The sequence below is a fragment of the Peromyscus leucopus genome, chromosome 7 (assembly GCF_004664715.2).
Source record: "Peromyscus leucopus breed LL Stock chromosome 7, UCI_PerLeu_2.1, whole genome shotgun sequence".
NCBI classification, from domain to species: domain Eukaryota; kingdom Metazoa; phylum Chordata; class Mammalia; order Rodentia; family Cricetidae; genus Peromyscus; species Peromyscus leucopus.
Window position 1 is genome coordinate 107853150 of NC_051069.1, and position 22157 is coordinate 107875306.

The 22157-nt window shown below is 49.8% G+C and overlaps 1 protein-coding gene across 2 annotated transcripts in view; it reads left to right on the forward strand.

Annotated features, from left to right (window-relative positions):
- Positions 1–15639, forward strand: part of Xylb (xylulokinase) — a 34791-nt gene extending 19152 nt beyond the window's left edge. For both annotated transcript variants that reach the window (XM_028856415.2, XM_037208033.1), the window contains 10 exons: positions 708–789; positions 2172–2212; positions 2755–2870; positions 3636–3751; positions 4344–4417; positions 6583–6679; positions 9763–9821; positions 11434–11521; positions 13495–13589; positions 14792–15639. In XM_028856415.2, coding sequence (XP_028712248.2) covers positions 708–789; positions 2172–2212; positions 2755–2870; positions 3636–3751; positions 4344–4417; positions 6583–6679; positions 9763–9821; positions 11434–11521; positions 13495–13589; positions 14792–14869 — 846 coding nt within the window. In that variant the 3' untranslated portion in view covers positions 14870–15639. The remainder of the gene's footprint in view (positions 1–707; positions 790–2171; positions 2213–2754; positions 2871–3635; positions 3752–4343; positions 4418–6582; positions 6680–9762; positions 9822–11433; positions 11522–13494; positions 13590–14791) is intronic.
- Positions 15640–22157: the final 6518 nt, after the last annotated feature.

Below are 22157 nucleotides of genomic sequence, written 5' to 3' on the forward strand. Positions count from 1 at the left end.
AAGTGGTTGTGAGGCACCGTGTGGGTGCTGGAAACTAAACCCGGGTCTCTGCTGTTGCACTAAGTGCTTTGAACCGCTGAGCTGTCTCTCCAGCCCCCTTGCCGTGTGTGGTTTTATGTGGAGCTGGGGATCAAACCCAGTGCTTTGTGGAGGCTAGTTGAGCATTCTGACAAATGAGCTGCACCTCTAACCTACCCCCTTTTTCTTGAGACAGTCTCATGTGGTCCAGGCTGGTCTTGAGCTTGCTTTGTTTTCTTTAGAACACTGTTCTTTGCACTTGCCTGTCTGACTTTTAGTCTGGTTGCTGGCCTGATAAACAAGTGAATAAGGCATTGGCTGTATCTATGAGCTTGCTTACCAATGTCCTGTTACTTTCTTTTCTTCAACGTTGTATCCAGAGTTCACAAATAGGTACAAGTTAGAGATTGCTATGTTCTAACTCCCCTCAATCTCAGACTCCTCTGACCATTGACGTGCCCTCAGGCCTGTGGTTCCAAACCTGTACTCCTTCTGCTGTGTGTGGCTAGGAAGGATGATGGAGCTCCAGGCTCGGCCACAGATGCCTGCAGCCTCCTCATGGCCGAGGTGTGGAAGATTCCTTCAGCTCCAGTGATCTGGAGCCAGGAGTCTCCTGGAGGGTGATGTGCATGGCTGTGCTGAGCAGGCTGTGGTCACCTCAGCAGAACACGGGGCCTCTCTCTCCTTAGGGAGCCATTTCTTCCTACTATGTCCAGCGCTATGGATTCTCTCCAGCATGCAAAGTGGTGGCCTTCACGGGGGACAATCCAGGTAAGTGCCTCAGGAGGAACTGCTCTCCAAGTGAGTATGGGTTGCTGGACTTCCCGCCTTCCTTTTCCATAGACATGTAATTGAGATGGGGCCTCCCTCTGAAGATCTGGATCTTACCATACAGCCCGGGCTCTCCTTAGATGCTCGTTCGTCCTCTCTTCCTGGGTATGGGGAATATGGATGTGAGCCACCACACCTGGTTCATAGTGGATTTTTAAAGAATTCCACTCCATCTTCCTGTTTGTCTCTCTGTGTGTACACGTATGTGTATGCGCATGTGCATGTGTGTGTGCATGTGTAGACCAGAGGACAACCTCAGCTGTCTGCCATTCCTCATAATGCTGCCTACCTTTCTTTTTTAAGTAGGGTTTCTCACTAACCTGCAACTCTCAGGTAGACTAGGCTGGTTGGTGGTAGAGCCTCGAAGATCTATTGGGTCTCTACCTCCCCAATGCTGAGTCCCTAACATTGGGGCTGTAAGTGCATGCCACCATGCTCAGCCCACAGTCCAGCTTCTTGATGAAGCCTTCTGTGGTGTTCTCTTTTCCCTCTGAAGTTTGATTCTTTGTCTCAGCCTCAGCCCGGTCCTGGCCACCCTCAAAGCCCTTCCCTTCGGGACACTGTCTTGACATCATTAGATCTAAGGGGTTCTCCTTGCTGACGTCTCTGTAGGCTCATGGGTGGGCATTTTTCATCCTTTTGATCACCTTGCTGCCCTAGTGCCCAGGCTTCAGCTGTCCTGCCCTTACTTGGCCTCCCGTGGAGGGAGCTTTGCACTGTCGCCTGTGCTTGGGCGTGGGCAGCCTGGAAGCACAGCCTCGGGACACAGCCTCCAGCTGAGTTCAGAGGTGTCTGATCCAGCCCCATTTCTCCATCACTCAGTTCACTCACTCAGCATTAGCGAGCACCAGCGGTGTGCCGTGTCTTCTTCAGTAGTGGGGTGTGTCAGCCACGAGGGCAGAGGGCTGCTACTGGGGAGCCTGTGTCTGGGTGGGGGGACAGTCCTCATGACCTCAGCCCTGCTTTGTCCTGGTTGAGGACAATTCGTTGCACCCCCCCCCCCCCCCCCCGACTCACCTCTGTCTTTCCTGTGTGTGTTCTTGATGCCGTGGCCTGGTCACCTTGCTTCTCGGGACTTCTTGGAGAACCAGGCAGTGCTGGGGAGTTGGAATCCCTGAGAGAATAGACTTCAGCCCAAATCAGGGGCCTTGGCTAGAGCAGCCCACCCCCTGACCCCTGCTACCTTTTGGGCTCCTTGAACTCAGCTCGCTGAACTGTGGGTTAAGGCAGGAGGTGGTGTCTGTGCTGTCCGCGTGGTTACTGCGCTTTGCTTTGTGGGTCATGTGACTCCTGCTAACCAGAGGTTTCCCTGCCGTTCTCAGCGTCGCTGGCAGGCATGAGGCTGGAGGAAGGTGACATTGCGGTAAGGTAACTCTCACACCTACAGACTTTCTGTCCTGGGGGCCACAGTGCTGAGTCTCAGCTGTGTGTCTTGCTACACACCAGGGGGTCTGCTGCCTCTAAAGAGGATGGTGGCCCACTGTCCTTAGACGGACGCTGCCCTTTGCTGACCTGTCTGCTTGACAGTGACTAGTCTGCTGGGCATAGTGCATGAGGGCTGGACATGGGCTGTGAACTCCTGGGTATGTGGGAAGATTTAATCTGGCTTTCTACATCCAGCAGGGAAGCCATTTGGGAAACCGTTATCTTCAGGATTTTGTATTGAGTTCTAGAAAGTCAATAATGGTGTCCATGAGAGCCTGGATCTGGGTAGCAGACCTTTAACTCATCTGGTATGGGGAGTCAAGAAGAAGGGTCTCTGAGGAGGTGCCAGTTGTCACCTGCAGTATGAGGAAGGAAGTGGTTGGGTGAGGGGGAGCAGGATGCGGAGTAGTCGCTGGCAGAAAGGGAGCATTTGTAGCCAAGCTCTAGGCACCTCACCCTCCTCTACTCTGCTCTCCTCAGGTCAGCCTGGGCACCAGCGACACCCTATTTCTCTGGCTTCAGGAGCCCACACCTGCCCTGGAAGGCCACATCTTCTGCAACCCAGTAGACACGAAGCACTACATGGCCCTTCTGTGGTAATCCTGGAATCTCTGGGTCGGGGGAGGGAGGTGCAGACTGATTCGGCACAACCAACACCCCAAGGCGTTCCTACTAAAGTGCCTCATGGGTAGCCAAGACCACAGGGACACACACAAGTTCCTGCTTGACAGCAGAACTATCTTGGGAAGAGGCCAAGACCTATAGTCCACCAAGCCTGGATTCAAACTCTACCTCCAATGTCCTTCATGGTTCTCTGACATATCTAACTTGACCTTCAGCACATGGTCTGGGAGACAGCTTGCTTCCTGAAGGTTCTCACAGGAGGTGTGTGTTCCAAGTCCTGAGCACAGGCCTTTGGTACCTGCTGGAAGCTCCCTGGTTTAGAAGGCTTCTGAGCTGTAAGCACCAGGAACTGCTGGAGAATGTTCAGGTCTAGTTGTGCTGGTAGCTGCCCCCATTGGAGAGCTGATGCAAGGTACAGGACGCCCTGTCTGGATCCCACTGTGGCAGCTTCCAGCATAAACAGAGCCCAGAATAAGTGTGAGTCCAGCGCCTTCCAGGATGCCCGTGGAACCCCAGGAGAACCTCAGATACTTGTGATCAGGCTGCCTGCTGTGCCCAGCCCAGGGGTTATGGTCTAGCTTGACCTGGAGACCCCTCCATTCAGAACTCTTCTAAAACCGCTGGGTCCAGTCTGCATGTAAAGTTCAGTGGTAGGATCCTTGCCTAGTGGAGCACCTGGGTTCCAAACACCACCACAAAACCTGGAAGCCTAGGACTCACGCTGTGTGTTTCTGCAGCTTCAAAAATGGCTCCCTTATGAGAGAGAAGATCCGAGATGAGTCTGCTTCCTGTTCCTGGAACAAGTTCTCTAAGGCCCTGCAATCCACGGAGATGGGGAACAAGGGGAACTTGGGTAGGTTGGCCCTGTGAAAGGGGCAGGAGGGCTTGGGACACCATGAGTTGGGGACATGGAGGAGTTTGGGGGGTCCTTTTTGTCCACACTTGTAGCCTCACGAGCTGGTGTGGGCCCCCAGGTTCTGAGGGTGGGATCATGAGGCTCCCCTTGGGTGTGGAAAGTCAGACCCCTTCTGCCCCTTCAAAGCCCCTAGTGACGAAATGGCAGCCCCAGGATCTCCTGAGCCTGCTGCTTCTCTGTCTGCAACTTCCTGCCCCAGACAAGGCTGTGTTAGGAAGAATATAGTACCCAGGCCACGTCCTGAGGAAGGAAGGGCCGTGTCTTCTGTGCACACCTGGGTTGGTGCTCAGGGTTAGGGAGCTGCTGGGGGGGAAGTGAGAAGAGTTACCTCAGAACAGACCAGGTCATCCCAGCCCCCCTCTTCTAGGGGAGAGAAGGACTGAGGATAGATACTGTAGAGCTCCTTGAGGGGATGGGAGGAGGCCTGAGGTGCAGATGAGGTAACTTTGCTTCACCTTTTTTGAAGACTTTTGAGAAACTTCTTTGTTCTGGGTCGCTGGTAGCTAATCTCTTCCTGGTTTTGCTTCAGGTTTTTATTTCGATGTAATGGAGATCACCCCTGAAATTATCGGGCGTCATAGGTTTAATGCGGAAAACATTGAGGTAACTTACGTCTTTTTTTTCCTTTTCATGGTATACGTGTGTGGTGTGTGTGTGCATGTTTGCATGTGTGTTGCCGGTGTGCATGCATGTGGCAGCCCAGGATCGACACTGGGAATCTTCCTGAGTTGTTCTTCCACCTGATTTATTGAGACAGGTTCTCTCGATGAAACCCAGAGCTTGTTCAGGGGATTCTGTCTCCACCTCTGAGGCTGGAACCACGGGCAAGCCACCATGCCCACCTGGCATTTCTGTGGGTTCTCAGACTCCAAACTCAGGTTTTCTTGCTCACACAGCAATCACTGTAACTGCAGAGCTATCCCCCAGCCCCAGACACATATGCTGTGGGTTTGCATCGACTCAGGTGTGGAGTGCTCTGTTTAACAACAGGCCATCGGATCATGCTGCTTGCAGGGGTTCCGTCACCTGCCCATCTACAGATGTGCTCGGGTGCGTTCTAGAGGCTGCGGCCTTAATCGGCTGACAGTCCCTGTCTCTTCTCCAAGGAGGAATACAGGGGACCTGAGTACTCTGTGAGCTACTGTCTGCCCCTAGACTGGTGTCACTGGACATTTCCTTGGTGGCTGTTCCCTCCACCTCCCAGCAGCCCTTGGGTCCTGAGGGCAGGAGTTTCTTCCTACTGGGAGGAGCCTGTGGGGGAGACAGTGGTACTCACTGAGCACCACTGGGTTCCCAGCATCATGGTGTGATTGTAGTATTGTCCTCTTTCTCTAAGCAACTCTGTGAAGTAGGCACGACTAACCCTTTTTACAGATGGGGAAGCTGAGGCCTTAGTGGCCGGCCCAGAGTCACAAGGTACAGGTGGTGGAGGAAGCCCAGGCCCAGGCCTTCCTGAAGCTGCTTCTCAGAGGCCACTTTTCTCTCGTTTCCGTGGGGCCCCTTCCGGGAGAGCCCTGTTGGGATGGGTTTCCTGGTAGTTCCCATGAGGTGACACCATGTTTTGAGGACGTTGAAGCTGGAGGATGCTTGTGAACCCAGTGGATGTTGGGGAGCTTAGGTGAGATACTCTAGTCACTATAATAGTCAGGTGGAAATTACACAAAAGTATTACACATTTGGTAGAATGCTTTGGATACAATGTAGAAAGTTTTCTGGGCATGGGGGTGGTGCACGCCTTTAATCCCAGCCCCCGGGAGGTAGAGGCAGGCAGATCTCTGTGAGTTCGAAGTCCGCCTGGTCTACAGAGTGAGATCCAGGACAGCCAGGGCTATGTAGAGACCCTGTCATACACAAACAAACAAACAAACAAAGTAGAAAATTCATTCTGGTCCTCAGGTTGAAGTTCAGTTTCTGTTTATAGAGAAAAGATACACATGTCTGCTCTCGTATACGTCAGTCCTAAGCCTGCTCTTGTGTACATCAGTTCTAAGCTCATCAAGGAGAAAGTAGGGTTCTTCATTCATTCATTCACTCAGTAGATGTGGGTTTTTCCCCAGATTTGCTCATTTCATATGTATAAGTATTTGCTTGCATGGATGTATATACATCATGTGTGTGTTTGGAGACCTCAGAGGCCAAACGAGGACACTGGATCCCCTGAAACTGAAATTACAGATAGTTGTGAGCTGCCACGTGGGGGTACTGGGAACTGAACCCAGGTCCTCTGCAAGAGCATTGAGAGAAAGTGGCAAGTTTACTTCTTGATCTGAGGGGCTAGAGAAGCAGGCCTCTGCCTGGTGGTGACCCCTATCGAGCTATCTTGATGCTTCAGAGTCATGGTGGATACTCGGGATAAGTTCATGGCTATCACTTATCCAACGTCAACTCCATATCCTAAGCCCTGTCAATCTAATTTGGCCATGGTGACCTTGAAAACTGGGTTCTGTCATTGCAGCCCTAAGTTAGGAAAGAGGACAAAACAGGAAGAGCCACATGATATTCAGGGTCAGAGGGAAAATGTCAGAACTTGAACCCTTGGCTGCTTGAGACTGAGCAATGTGATGTCACTGAGTCCTCAGAGTGGCACACAGGTGAGGTGTGAGCTGTGCGTGTGAGAGTTGTGTCCGTGTGAAGGTGGGACAGGTGAAATTGATGGTTAAAGTAAGATCACTTACACACACACACACACACACAACACACACACACACACACACACACACGCACAGACACTCAGAGTCCCTCGTGCTGTGCCCACTTTCTGTAAACAGGTCTCAGCATTCCCTGGGGATGTGGAGATTCGAGCTCTGATCGAAGGACAGTTCATGGCCAAGAGGGTTCACGCAGAAGGCCTGGGCTACCGAGTCAGTAAGTGAGCGGCATCTGGACGTTCTGGGGCTGGGGAGGGGCAGAGGCCCAGAGATAGTACCTAGTAAGGGTCTTTGGTTACAGTATGCGGTGGGGAGAAGGTGGGTGGACTCGGTCCTGGGTGGGGTGAGGAAGTGATTCAGGCTCCTGTGAGCAGGTGTAGATGCAGAGGTGGGTGGCCTGCTTCTCTGCTGTCACTGCTTACCAGATTTCTTGGTCGTAAGTTGTAGGCATCAGGAGAGGTCTGTGGGTGCCCCAGGTCCTGCCTGCAGAGAAGCATCCTGAGCTCTGAACCTTGGGGATATGGATGGACAGTGTGGGTGGAAGGCCTGTGTTCTGGGGCCATGACTGGGCTCTCAGCTGGACCAGAGAGAGTGGCCATGGAGTGCCACCACCAGCACTCAGGACTGAGGAGAGGGCAGACCCAGGGATCTTGGAAGGGATTCCTAAGAACTTGACTGTAGAGCAGGCAGGTCCCAGAGCTCAGGGGCTCCGTCCCGCTGGTGGCATTGGACTACTGTAAGGGTCTTCAGAAGGCTGTGCTAGCCCACAGTGTCCAAGTGAAGCACTGGGTGTGGTAGTGTCAGTCATTCTGTCCCAGCACCAGGGAGGCAGAGGCAGGTGCATCTCTGTGAGTCCCAGCTCAGCAAGGGCTACGTAGTGGGATCCTGTCTCAACAAAGAAACCACAAAATCCCTATGAAGCCTCTTTGCCTCCGAGTGCCCATGGAAGCCTTTATGGACAGTTCAGGTTCTGTGCTGAATCATTTATTGTCTTTGAACCAACCAAGTAAAAGGATACTATAAAAATAAGCTCGGGGAAACCTGATAGACAGCATCTACTTAAGCTGAATATACACCATACCAGCAATCTTATTCTTATGTAAACACGCACGGGAACATACATATGTTCATTAAAGGTATCCGTGGGAAAAAAAGTGTCCATGAGAACATTCAGTGTGGCCCTCACTTACTAGCCCCGAGATGAAAGCAATCTAGTATCTATTGAGAGTAGACAGACTGACTGGGAGTGGTGATGTTTGTCATTTTATCCCAGCCCTTGGGAAGCAGAGGCAGAGGTAGGCAGGTCTCTGTGCGTTCCAGACCAGCAGGTGACATAGACAGACCTTGTCTCAATAAAACAGAAATTAAAAGAAAACAAAAAAATGTAGATAGGATAAATGCATATGTATTCATGGGATAGACTACCACACGAAAATGAAGAGGACCCCCCTCTTAATTACACGCCACAGAATTTGTAGGTGACGCAAACTAATGGTGAGCAAAGGAACAGTGTTCAGACTCAATGCAGACACTACTCGCTGCTGCTTAAAGCAGGATAATTTGGGCTGGGCGTGGCTCGGTTGGTAGAGTGCCCACCTAAGCCAAGGCCTTGGCTCCATCCTCGGCACCATATAAAATGAATATGCTGGCTCATGCCTGTAATCCCACCACTAGGGAAGCCTTGAACCTGCTCTGTAGCTGAGGATGACCTTGAACTCCTGATCTTCCTTACTCTGCTTCCCAGGTCCTGGGATTACAGTATGTACCAACAATGCCTGAGTTTTAATACAAATATTAAAATAAGTAAAATAATTCCTATGAGCTGGGCTGTGGTGGCACACACCTTTAATCCCAGCACTCGGGAGGCAGAGCCAGGCTGATCTCTGTGAGTTCGAGGCCAGCCTGGGTTACCAAGTGAGTTCCAGGAAAAAGCAAAGCTACACAAAGAAATCCTGTCTCAAAAAAACAATAAATAAATAAACAAATAAAACAAAATAATTCCTATGGATTCTCTCATCTAACCATCTTGGAACTGTATTTTTTTTTTACATCCTGAAGGTTTTCAAAGCCCCCAGACATCTTTGAGACATGAGATTGTGTGAGCAGGGCAGAGAAACTGGCTCTAATTGCCTAGCAGGGGTCTTTGGACCATCAGTAGGGGACATCTAGGCATGGAGGGGCCATCCAGCAGCCCAGAGTGCAGGAGGAGGCAGGCCAGAGAGGCTGGAAGGAGTGTTACTCAAGAGCAATTCCTGTAGAACATAAAGACATTTACTCTCTTAGCAAGTTGAAAAGCAGAATCAAGCCTGCCTTGAAAGCTCTGCTGGGTTCCTTTTAAACAAGACCTCCTGGTTTGGGGGGGTGGGGGTTCCTTTTTATTTTTGAAGTATATTTGTTATTTGTGTATGGGGGGGGCGCATACAACTCAGCATGAAAGTGGAGGTCAGAGGACAACTTTGGGGTCAGTTCACTCTTTCTACCACATGAGCTCTGGGGACTGAACTCAGGACTTCAGGCTGGTCACCAAGCGCCTTAATCTGCTGAGCCATCTCTCAGCAGGTTCCTTTTTTATTTATTATTTATCATTTTTCATTTTAAAAATCTCGCTTTGTGTATATGAATGTGTTGACTGCATAGATAGAGGTCTGTGTACCACTTGTGCGCCTGATGCCTGCAGAGGCCAGAAGAAGGCATTGACGCCCCTGGAACTGGAGTTACAGATAGTTGTGAGCTGCCATGTGGGTGCTGGGAATCAAACCAGGGTCTTCTGGAAGAGCAGCCAGTGCTCTTATCCACTGTGCCATCTCTCTGGCCCCCAAATAAATCCTTTTTAAAGAGAACAAGAAAAAAAGAAAAAAAAAAAGCCACCAAAGTTTTTTTGTAAGGTTTGGTTATGAAGCCCTTATCTATTGAAGGAAATTCCGTTCTAGCATTGATATGTTGGGGGATTTTTTTCCCCTTTTTCTATTTTTTAGGGGGTGGTGGAGCAGAGTGGGGTGCTCATGATTGAACTCAAGGCCTGTGTTTGCTAGGCAAGCACTCTGCCAACTGAGTTACATCTCCAACCCCAAATTCATTCTTTAATTTTTTAGTTGATAAAGACGATAAAGGCAGATGGACTGTAGATTTCATATGAGGAGCCCTGCATGGACAGGCCAAGCTTTGGGTCTCTCCACAGCCCTGGGAGATCAGCAGGAGCCATAGACCCAACACAAGCCCTCCATGGCCGAAGGACAGTCCTTTCTGCCTTGGGAGAATTGCTACAACCACTTTAGTTCTGTTTTGTCTTTTGTTTTACAGTGCCTAAAACAAAGATCCTGGCCACAGGAGGAGCATCTCACAATAAAGACATCTTACAGGTACGGGTGGTGGTGGCCTCGAACCTCAGCGTTGTCCTTGTTGTGTCTAGGAGCTAGATGTCTCCTTAGTCACTCTTTGACTTATTTTGGGGAACAAAGTCTTTCACTGAACCTGGAGCTCACAGATTTGACCAGAATGGCGGGCTAGCAAGCCCCAGGTCTTTGCTTCTCCAGGGCTGGGATTCCAGGCATGCGCTACACAGACAGCTTTTTTCCCATGGTTCCCAGGGGTGTGAAGTCAGGTCCTTGTGCACCTATCGCAGACACTTTTCTGAAGGAGCCGCCCTCTCAGCCATCCACCCAGGTGTCTTGTGACACTGGAGGTCCTGGACTTGATTCCCAGCACTGAAAGAAAATAAATGAACACTTAGGGTGTGTATTGCTGTGATAAACACCATGAGCAAAAGCAACTTAGGGAGGGAAGGGTTTATTTCGCCTGACAGCTTATAAGTCCGTCACTGAGGGATGTCAGGGCAGGAACTAACGCAGGCACCTGCAGAACAGAACTGAAGCAGAAGCCACGGACAGGTGCTGCTTACTGGCTGGCTCCCCATGGCTTGCTCAGCCTGCTTTCTTACAGAACCTAGGGCCACCTGCCCAGGGACGGCACCACCCACAGTGGAATGTGTCCTCCACTCCCACATTAATCACTAATTAGGAAAATGACCCACGGACTTGTCTACAGGCTAATCTTAGGGAGGTATTTTCTCAACCATGTTTCCCTCTTTTCAGATTACTCTAGCTTGTGCCGAGTTGACAAAAAAAAACCCCACAAGACGATGATATAAGTAGTTTAAAAGTATAGACAGGGCTGGGGGATGAGTCAGGTGGCAAAGTGCTTGCCATGCAGACACGAGGAACTGAGTTCAGATTCCTGCCCCCATCAAAGGTCAGTCTTGGTCATGTGTTCCCGGCACTGGGGAAGTGGAGACAAGAGAGTCTGGGAGTGCTGGCCAGCCTCACTAGCCAATCTGTGAGCTGGTGGCCAAATCAAAGACATTTCAGCAGTGAGGTGAAGTGATTGAAGAAACACCTGACATTAACCCCTGGCCTCCACTTGTACCTGCACACAGGAGGATGCCTCCTTCCCCACACACATGTGCTTGCGCACGTGTGCACCCCTCCCCCCACACACGCACGGGGGGTTAGACGTGGTGGTGCACACTGTTAATCCCGGTACTCAGGAGATAGCAGTAGGTGGATCTGTGAGTTCCAGGCCAGCCTGGTCTAAATAGTGATTTCTACACCAGCCAGGGTTGCATAGTAAGACGGTGTCTTTAAAAACAGTACAGGGTGTGGCGGTACATGCTGGCCATCTCCTCACTCAGGAGGCTGGAGCAGGAAGAGCTGAGTTTGAGGCTAGCTTGGGTTACATAGTAAATTTCAGGCTGGCTGGAGCTCTGTGTTAGGCTCTTGTCTTTGGAAAGGTACGGGGACAGCCTGGAGACTGGCCTTTCCCTAGGGTCTTCCCCAGGTCACCCTGTCTCATCACCAGGCAGCTGTCGTTGAATTGGAGGCATTGGAAGACATGAGCAAGGAGAAAAGAGCGTTTCTGACCGATGTCTCTGAGTGGCCGACCACTCAGCCAGCATGACCTCTGTGTTCCTCCCAGGTGCTTGCGGATGTGTTTGGGGCCCCCGTGTATGTCATGGACACCACCAGTTCAGCCTGCGTGGGCTCCGCATACCGGGCCTTTCATGGTAGGTCATGAATGGGGCTCGGCTGTCTCCGGAAGTGTGTAGGCACCACTGGGATGAGAAGAGTGGGAACGGGAGAGGATGGTGTCTTAGTTAGGGTTTCTATCGCTGTGAAGAGACACCATGACCACGGCAACTCTTACAAAGGAAAACATTTAATTGAGGTGGTGGCTTAGAGTTTCAGAGGGTTAGTCATCATTATCACCATGGCTGGGAGTATGGTGGCTTGCTGAGAATCCTACATCTTGATCTGCAGGCAACAGGAAGTGAACTGAGACACTGAGACAGTGGTCTTGAGCTTATATGAGACCTCAAAGTGTCCACAGTGACACTTTCCCCAACAAGACCACATCTCCTCCAGGGAGGCCACACCTCCTAATAGTGCCACACCCTCTGGGGACCATTTTCTTTCAAACCACCCCAGATGGCATTCCCAGTTTGAGGGACACTGGCGTCTCAGGAGTGTTAGGCTCCTTTCTGTCCCTCCCAGCAGGCGAGAATGAACCCTCTGTCTCATGTTCTCTAGTTAGAGTGGGAAAGGGGAATGGTATTCAAACTGGATGAGGCCTGATCAGAATCAGGCTCTGCAGAGAGAGGCCAGAAAGCCCCCAGGGCATCACAGACCGTGTGGAGGAAGGCAGCGTGGCTGCAGATGAAGTCCAGAACCGTGGACAGCTCCCTGGAGGCCCTGGCTCCACCGGCTGTCTCCCTGACTTGGACATGACTGGAAGACAGTTGAGGGAGTTAGGGTTGAGGTTGGCCTCCTCAGTTAGGTTGCTTTTCCCTGCCCTCTGTCTGCTGGGGAACTCCTGGCTGTCGAGGTCATCGGGTGCCACCCTTTCCCTAGGGGTCCGTTCTTCCCGTTCACTTTTCATTTCTCAACCCACCCACTTAAACTGGATGTTTCTTTCAACATTACAAGTGAATGAAGTACTGTTCTCTCTCTCTTTTTATAGTATTTTTATTTTATAATTAACTTAATTTCACATATCAGCCACGGATTCCCGTCCTCCCTCCTCCCACCCCTAGCCCTCCCCCCCAATCCACCCCCCATTCCCACCTCCTCCAAGGCAAGGTCTCCCCTGGGGAGTCAGCCCAGCCTGGCAGACTCAGCCAAGGCAGGTCCAGTCCCCTCCTCCCTACACCAAGGCTGAGCAAAGTGTCCCAGGATAGGCCCCAGGTTCCAGAAAGTCAGCCCATGCACCAAGGACAGGTCCCGGCTCCACTAAGTGCTGTCCTCTTAATGACGACTCTTCAGTCCTTTCCCCATCACCTCATGCAGCTTCATGTGGCAAGATCATGGGAATTTACTTCCAAATTTGTACCCTTTACCCCATTCTAGGGACTGAACCCAGGCCATGCACTCGTCTGTGCTTGGTAAGCTATAGCACAAGTCTGCCCTGACCCCATATACTTTTTGTTTTGAGATGAGGTCTCACAAAATTGTCCAGGTTGACTTCCCATTCACTCTGGATTCCAGGCGGTCTTTAAACTTCCCATTCTCCGATATGTATAACAGAAATCACCCATCTTAATTTTTTTTTTTTTTTTTTTTTGGTTTTTCTGAGACAGGGTTTCTCTTTGTTAGTTTTTGTGCCTGTCCTGGATCTCGCTCTGTAGACCAGGCTGGCCTCGAACTCACAGAGATCCGCCTGCCTCTGCCTTCCAAGTGCTGGGATTAAAGGCATTCGCCACCACCGCCTGGCCATCTTAATTATTTTTAGCAGTTTTGCTGTTAGTGACTTTTAACAGCCCTTCTGAGCTAGGCTAATCCGGTTTAAACACATTTCAGGGTTTCTTGTTCTGGTGCTGGGTTGAAGCCAGGGTCTTTGCATGCTGAGGCGACACCTGCCACTGGGCTGTACTCCCATGCCCTCCTAGTCCGACAGCATTTATCACCATAGCAGTGTCTATCACTCAAGTCAGTTAGCCTCGTTTGCGATGCGCATGAATGTGAGATGACCTTTCCCCTCTAGGCCTTGCAGGAGGGACAAGTGTGGCCTTTTCAGAGGTTGTGAAATCAGCCCCACATCCCAGCCTGGCTGCCACCCCCAGCCCAGGAGCTTCCCAGGTGAGAAGCCATCCGGTTTTCTCTTAGCATTTGCTTTCTCAGTCTGGCTTGGGTCTTTTTTCTTTTCTTTAAAAGGTAAGTTTTTCTTTCTCATCTACATTAAGCCTGCTATACCCAACTAGAGGGAAATCTTACCCCCCTCCTCCACTCCCAAGTACTTGGGGATTGATCCTGGGGTTTTACCCATGGGAAGCATGCACTTGACTATGGAATTACATCCTTGGCTTACAAAGACACCAAGGGTGCTGGGACCTGAACTTGGGTCCTCTGCAAGGATAATACATGCTCTTAATTACTGCGCCATCTCTCCAACTCATTTTTCAAAAATAAAAATGGAAACAAGGCTGGGCGGAGGTGGCTCACGCCTTTAATCCCAGCACTTGGGAGGCAGAGGCAGGCAGATCTCTGTGAGTTCGAGGCCAGCCTGGTCTGCAGAGTTAGTTCCAGGAAAGGCTCCAAAGCTACACAGAGAAATCCTGTCTCAAAAAAACCAAAAAAAAAAAAAAAAAAAGGAAACAAAATTAATTTTAATAATATATTTCACTTAATCTAATGTATCTAAATTATCATCATTTTAGTACATAACTGCTTAGAGAAATTACTAATGTCATAATGCACATTAGTTTTGCACAAAGGTTTTGGAAATTTGAAGTAAGTTTTATAAATATATGTATGTATTTATTTTATGTGCATGAGTGTTTTGTCTACTGTATGTTTATGCATCGTGTGTGTGTGTGTGTGTGTGTGTGTGTGTGTGTGTGTCTGTGTCTGTGTCTGTGTCTGTGTCTGTGTGTGCTTGGTGACTGAGAAGGCTGGAAGAGGGTGTCAGATCCCCTGGAACTAGAGTTACAGACCATAGTGAGTCACTATGTGGGTGCTGGGACTCAGACCTGGGTCCTCTGGAAGGGCAGCCAGTGCTCCAAACCACTGGGGTGTCCTCCAGCCTTAGAATTTGCTTTTTTTGTTTGTTTGTTTGTTTTGTTTTTGAGACAGGGTTTCTCTGTATAACAGTCCTGGCTGTCTTGGATCTCACTCTGTAGACCAGGCTGGCCTTGAACTCACAAAGATCCACTTGCCTCTGCCTCCCGAGTGCTGGGACCCCTACCACTGAGCAGAATTTACATTTTTAAATTGCAAGCTCTAAGCTGGTATAAGAGGCACCTCCCCTGCCCCATTCTAAACTTCTCTTTCTGCCCCTCCAGGTCTATGAGGCCCTCCTCCCTCGGTATGCTGAACTTGAACAGAGACTCTTGTCTCGGGCCCGGGGGCCTCTGGAATGAACTCCGTGTGCCCTGGCAGCCTGCCGCCTCCCTCCGCCCCGACTCCCAGGTGGCACTGTCCCCTTGCTTGTTGTGAGCAGCTCCTGGGCTGTGTTGACTCAGTGGAGCGCTCCTGTCCTGTCCTGGACCACCCTGAAGCTGGCCATGACTCCCTGGAGACATGTGGGCCGCCTCTGCCCCAGGGTGGGAACCAGCTCTCCTTTTCTGGCTTTCATTCCAGGAGGCAGGAAAACACAGTGTGTAGGGTGTGGCCACCAAAGACGATCACCTTCCCCATTCCAAAGGCATAAAGCAAGCTCTCTTTTGGGACCGAACTCAGCAGAAGAGAGGACAGCCTTCTTCCTGACTTACCCTCCTCCGTGGTCCTCACCTTTCGACACCCCACCCCACACTGGGGCCTCCATCCTTCCCTGCAAACCAGACTTCACAGTGCCCCCTCATCACCCTCCCACCTGTTTCTACCCCGTTTCTTTAAGTGCCTTCCCAGGGCCCTCTCCTGTCTGTCCATCTTCTCCCTTTCATACCCGTACCTTCCTGGTTAACTTCCCACACAAGATGACCTTCATGAGCTTGGTGAATACTCTTCCTGTGCCCTCCCCCAGCTCGGTCTATACCAGACTGGGGCTGACCAGGTCACCTGGCTGGGCCATTGCCCAGGCTAACCACTTTAGGGTTCACCCCTGTTTCGTTGTAGTTCACATGATGGCAATGTGAACTCTTCGAGACATTTCTAAATGCTGGATGGATTTTTTTTTTTTTTTTTTTTTTTTTGAAACAAGGTCTCCTGTAGCCCGGGCTGTCCTCAAACTTTCTTTGCAGCTGAAGGTGACCTTAAACTCCTGATCTTCCTGATCTGCCAAGTGCTGGGATTAAAGGCATGTGCCACCACACCTGGTTTGTGTAGTACAGGGAATCCCATGGCCCATGCATGCTGGGCAAACACTGCCAGCTGAGCCAACTCCCAGCCTGGATTTCCTTTTTACTTGGCACACTTTCTGACTCTTACTTCCACTCATCCTATTACATTTGTGCAGATGCTGAGTCCCCTCCTTCCTCTTCACTTTTTTTTTTTTTTACTTTACACTTCTCTGTTCCTTGCTCAGATAAGCCCCCTGTGACCTCGATCCTGTGACACCCCCCAGAGTTTTCCTTTGCCACAAGGCCGCACCAAACTCAGGACTTGTTTCAAACTGGATCTGGTGCAGTGGCAAGATGTTGCAGACAGGTGTGTGAGATCACATGGATCAGAGCAGTGACTGCTGGGAAGTCCAAAGGACAGAGCATAGACTAGAAGAGCACCTTCCACCCGGAAGGGAAGGGCAGGGCTCTGTGTGTGGCGGGGAAAGGAGCTGCAGGCAGCCACCATCACCATAGCAAACCCGAGCTGCGGAGGAGACGCCGCGGGGCCTCGGCTCGTCAGAGCTGACAGACACCGAGCCACAGCAGAAGCAGCGCCAGGTCCACAAAACCGTGAACTAAGAAGACGTCCTAACATAGCTCTTGCTTACAATAGATCAGTCGGACGCCATGGGTGACAAATGAAAACGCAAATCCAAATGGAAGCACACCAGGCTTATGGGGGGGACAGTGACTGAGCAGAACAGCACTGTGACTGTACAGAGACCGGCTTACAGTGTCAGAGGGGCAGACATGGCAGGAGGTCGAGGAGGCAGCAGGAAAGACGGAGAAGAAAAGACAACAGAGGAACGGTAGAGCGCTCGGCGACGGAAGACAAGATCCCTGTTGATAACTGGAACTACCCAAAATAAAAACAAATTCTTGAATACACCCCAAACCAACCTCTCTCCCTCCTCCTCCACCCCTTTCCAGCAGTGCGGGGCTCGAATCTGTACCCTGGCCGAGCCTCCCTGGCCGAGCTGCACTGGCCGCCCCACTGTGTCCTGAAAGATCCACCTTGTAGTTTAGATGTGCTCGGAGATCTTTATATCACCGACCCAGCATCACAAAGGCTTGCTTAGACCATAAAACAATAAACTGGGGGGGGGGCAGCTACAGAGGGACGGTTTAGAGGCTGAGTGCACTGGCTGTTCTTCCAGAGGACCTGGGTTTGAGTCCTAGCACCCACATGGCTGCTCACAACTGTTTGTAACTCCAGCCTCAAGGGATCTGTTGGCCTCTTCTGGCTTCTTCAGTCCTCCATGTGATGCACAGACAATAAAAGCAGGAAAAACAGCCACACATGTGAAATAAAAATAAAGGTTAAAAAAAAAAAACACCTAACACAATATTCCAGCATCCGTTGTGTAATATAAAACAATGTTTTATGTGCTGAAGGGAAAAGTGAAATTGTCAAGACCAAAGGAGACTCTTTTCAAAGAAAGATCAGGTCGGGGCAGACTCCTCGGCAAAGACGGTAGCAGTAGAACAAAACTCTTTTCCATGGTGTGTCTCAGGCAAGTGTGCAGCAGTGTCCATCTACCCGCATGGTTAAGTTTAGCCAACACGTTCTTGAGTGGACTCGGTGGGGCTCCTGACGGCCCTGGGCAGGGGAAGGACAGGAGCCTTTCAAAGCTTCACTGCTTTTATCAGCACTCCTGACTTTATAAAGGGCGAAAGTCATTCTTCCCCTTCTTACTCAGATTTCCTAGTAAACCTGGCTATAGTAGGGTTTCATGGTGACCCAGGCACTAAGGCTTTGTAATATTTTGGCAGGACCAAGGCTACAGGCCACACCAGACCACGAAAGGTCACTGAGTACTCCTGCACCCTGGAATAACGTTTTCAAAGAACTAAGAAAACTATAAGGACCAGCGAGATGGCTCAGCGGGTAAAGGGGCTTGCTGCCCAGCCTGGTGACCTGAGTTCAAGCTCCAGGACCCACAAGGTGGAAGGAGAGAACCAACTCCAGCAAGTTGTCCTTTGACCTCCCTACACATGCTGTGGCAATGTGCGTGCCTTCCCCCACCCCACCCCACGTAGGCAAGTGAAAACAGAAGGATGCTCAGGTTGTACCTGGCTAAGGTATCCAAGTGGCATGGGTACAGAAAAAGGTTTTAGTCACCCAGAGCTAAGGTTTACCTACAGCCTCTTAGCATTCTTCTAGAAAGCAGCTGTCACCCTGCCAGGAGATGGCGGGAGAACCTGGGCAGGCCACACGAGTGCCGGTGTGGAGGAATGAAAATGTCACTGCTCGGACAAGGTTACAAGGGAAAGAGAGATGTCCTCACGCCTTTCTGCTGCGTGAAAAACACCATGACCAAAGGCGGCTTGGCGGGTAGAGGGTTAATTTCGTCTTCCCATTCCAGGTCACAGTGATGCCTGAGAGAAGTCAGGGCAGGAACTGTTGTAGAACCCATGGAGGAATGCCGCTTCCTGGCTCCAGCACAGGCTCACACTCAGCTATGTTTCTTAAACAGCCCAGGCACACAGGCCTAGGGATGATGCCACCCACAGTAGGCCAGTCCCTCCCACATCAACCATCAATCAAGACAGTCTCTCACAGCCATGGCCACAGGCCAGTCTGATCTGGGCAATCCTTCAATTGAGAGTCCCTCGGCTGACTCTGGACTGTGTCGGACTGACAGCTGAAGCCAACCAGGACATGAGAGGAGAAAAGAGTACAAAGAACTCACTGTGACGCGTGCAATTTCGAGGAGTCAAAAATACTTAAAATTAGCTGGGCACTGCTGGCATGTGTGTGCACCTTTAATCCCAGCATTTGGACGGAAGAGGCAGGTGGATTCCTGTGAGTTCGAGGCCAACCTGGTCTACAGAGTGAGTTCCAGGACAGCCAGAGCTACACAGAGAAACCCTGTCTCGAAAAACCAAAACCAAGAAAAAAAATTGCAGATCAAATACTTGAGTCTTAAGTAATGAAAAAGGCTAACTGACATTAAAACTACTTTGTAATATTAAAGGCATCGGTATTAAAAACTATACAACCAGTATAATAAAAAGCTTTTTAAAAGCAGTTAAAATGCAAATCTTGGCACCGGGAGATGGGCCAGTGGGTAAGGGTGTTTGCTGCCAGGCTCTATTACCTGACTTCCGTCCCTGGGGACGCATATGATAGAAGGAGAGAATTGACTCCCACACGTTGTCCTCTGCTCTCCACACCAGTGCCCTGGTAATGTGTAATTCATATATACACAGTGAATAAATGAATGAATAAATAAATACATGTAGAAGTGCAAATCTCCCTCAATGTTCAAAGCAAAGGCAACACATCACCTAACAAGCAACGCGTGGGAACTGCAGCTTCATGCACACAGTCAACAGGTTCTAGCAGGAGTCCAGTCCGGAAAGCTGAGAGCCCTTAGTCCACCGACTAAGAAGCTCCAAACAGCTTACAAACCAGCATGTCCCCGTCAAGTTCAGAAGAGGCACATATGAAATTAGTGGTTTGGAAAGACTGGGAATTGGAGTAGGCAGCAACAGTCCAAACAAAACCACAGGAAGCAGATCGCAGAATCCATTCCAAGAGGGCGAGTTCTTGGAAAAACTGTAAAGGACATGGTAGTGCTAGAGGCAGACTCCAGGGCAGGAACGCTAATCACCAGTGCAGCAGGCTCAGCTGTTTGGACTGTCAGCTTGAAATAACGTTCTGGAATCCTCTGCCTGCTCCAGAGTCCTGTGTCGTTCCTTTCCCATTAGCTGTGACATTTGTGCAACAGCAGCAGGAAGGACAGACAGCTGGAAATAACAGGTTTAACACGCCACTCGCTTATTCAAGGCTGAGGAAGATGAAACTACATGGGGGCTGTTTCTATAAACTAGACCTAAATAAATATTGAATGTTCCACTTTGCATGTGTGTATGGATGTGTGTGTATGTGTATGGGGGTGGGTGGGTGGGTGGGTATGTGTGTGTATGGGTGCATGTATGTAAATGTTTAAAGTCCTCATTATGAAAATATCAATAAATATTTCATTGATTTACACTTAACACTGTTATACAAATGAAGCTTTTAAAACCAGAAAAAAAAAAAAAGAAGGAAATATTGCTGGGCAGAGAGAGGAACATAAGGAGGGAGGAGACAGGAGCTCGGCCCTTTTAGTCTGAGGATTCTTAGAGGTAAGAAGTCTCTCTAGTGGCTGGCCTGCTCTGCTTCTCTAGACTTTTAGCTTTCACCCTGATATCTGACTCCAGGTTTTTATTAAGACGAATTAGGATTCGTGTTACACATGTGTGTGTATTGGGTGTGTGTGTGTGTGTGTGTGTGTGTGTGTATGGGTACATGTATGTGTGTGTATGGTGCATGTATGTATGTGGATGAGGGCATGTGTGTATGGATGTGTGTGGTGTGTATGGGTGTGTATATGTTTATGGATGAGTGCAAGTGTATGGGTGCATGGGTGCATGTATATGTGTATGGATGGGTGTGTGTGCTTGCGTGGATGAGTGCATGTGTGTATGGATGTGTGTGTGTGTGTGTGTGTGTGTGTGTGTGTGTGTGTGTGTGTGTAGATCAGGACTAGCTTGGATAACATTTCTCAGATGCCTTCTACTTTTTTTTTTTCCGGTTTTTTCGAGACAGGGTTTCTCTGTGTAGCTTTGCACCTTTCCTGGGACTCACTTGGTAGTCCAGGCTGGCCTCGAACTCACAGAGATCCGCCTGCCTCTGCTTCCTGAGTGCTGGGATTAAAGGCGTGCGCCACCACCACCCGGCCAGCCTTCTACTTTTTATTTGAGACAGGAACTGGCCATTAAGCTTCCGAGGATCCACTGGTCTCCACCTCTCATGCCACCATCACTGAGATTACAAGCACATGCCACGGCGCCTGGCTTTTAATATGAATTCTGAGAATTAAACTCAGGTCTTTATGCTTGTGAGTCAAGCATGTTATCAGCTAAGTTACCCCCCAGCACAGATGTCCCATATCAAAATAGAAATGTCTATTCTCATGCATAAAAATTTACCATTTAGAGTGTGCAAGATGGCTGAACAGGTAAAGGTGGAAGCTTGGCAGCCTGAGTGTGACCTCCAGTCCACGTCACAGAAGGAGGACCGACTCCGAAGAGTTGTCTTCTGACTGTCATAGGTTCGTGATTGCATGGGTGTGTGTACACACAGAGACAGAGACAAATAAATGTTTTAAAATCACCATTTATTATACCATAAAGAAAACTTGAAAAGGCCACCACGCCTGGCTAGAATGAAACTTTTTTTTTTTTGGTTTTTCGAGACAGGGTTTCTCTGTGTAGTTTTGTGCCTTTGCTGGAACTCACTTTGTAGACCAGGCTGGCCTCGAACTCACAGAGATCTGCCTGCCTCTGCCTCCCGAGTGCTGGGATTAAAGGCGTGCACCACCACCGCCCGGCAAAACTTTTTTTAAAAGCCCAATTTGGAGAATAACTTTCTATTAAACTCCTAGGACAAGATAGATTAAAAATAAAAATCAAGTTGCAGGTATGGTGGTACATGCTTTCAATCCCAGCACTTGGGAGGCAGAGGTAGGTAGATCTCCATGAGTTCCAGGCCAACCTGGTCTACAAAGTGAATTCCTGGACAGCCAGGGCTACGTAGTGAGACCCTGTCTCAAACAAAACAAAACAGAACAAAACAAAAAAACAAAAGAATTGGAGAGATGGCTTGGTTGTTGCGGGATATTTGATTGCACTGTGAAACTTCAAGACTGTGTTAATAAAATTAACCTTGGATCAGAGGGTGGAGGTAGCAACTAGTTGACAGGAATTAGCCATAAAGAGGATGGAGGAGCCAGGAACATGGATAGAGAGACAGACACACAGGAAGCCATAGGGAGGCATTTAGAGATTTGAAGTCATTTTTGGTTTGGGACAAGTGGAAAAATGCTTCTCTTTATGGTCTCTGATCAAAAAGGAAGGTCAGCTGGTTGTTCCTTGGCTTCTCTGATGTAGCATGTTTTCACCCCAACATCTGACTCCCAAGTCTTTGTTGGTAAATAGAATGATGAAAACCTAGTTAAAACCTACATTTGAGCCGGGCAGTGGTGGCGCACGCCTTTAATCCCAGCACTCGGGAGGCAGAGCCAGGCGGATCTCTGTGAGTTCGAGGCCAGCCTGGGCTACCAAGTGAGTCCCAGGAAAGGTGCAAAGCTACACAGAGAAACCCTGTCTCGAAAAACCAAAAAAGAAAAAAAAAAAAAGAAAGAAAAACCCCTACATTTGGTGGTAGCAGCTGAGCCAGTGCCAATGGGACTGGAAATCCCGCTAGGCCGAGGTCTGAGCACCTGGGAGCTGACTGCAGGGCCGTGGGGTGCAAAAGGTAGTTGAAATATCAGTAGATTCAGGTGTGGCTGATAAGCCAACAGAAAAACACTTCGTAGTAAAGAACACTTGTTACTCT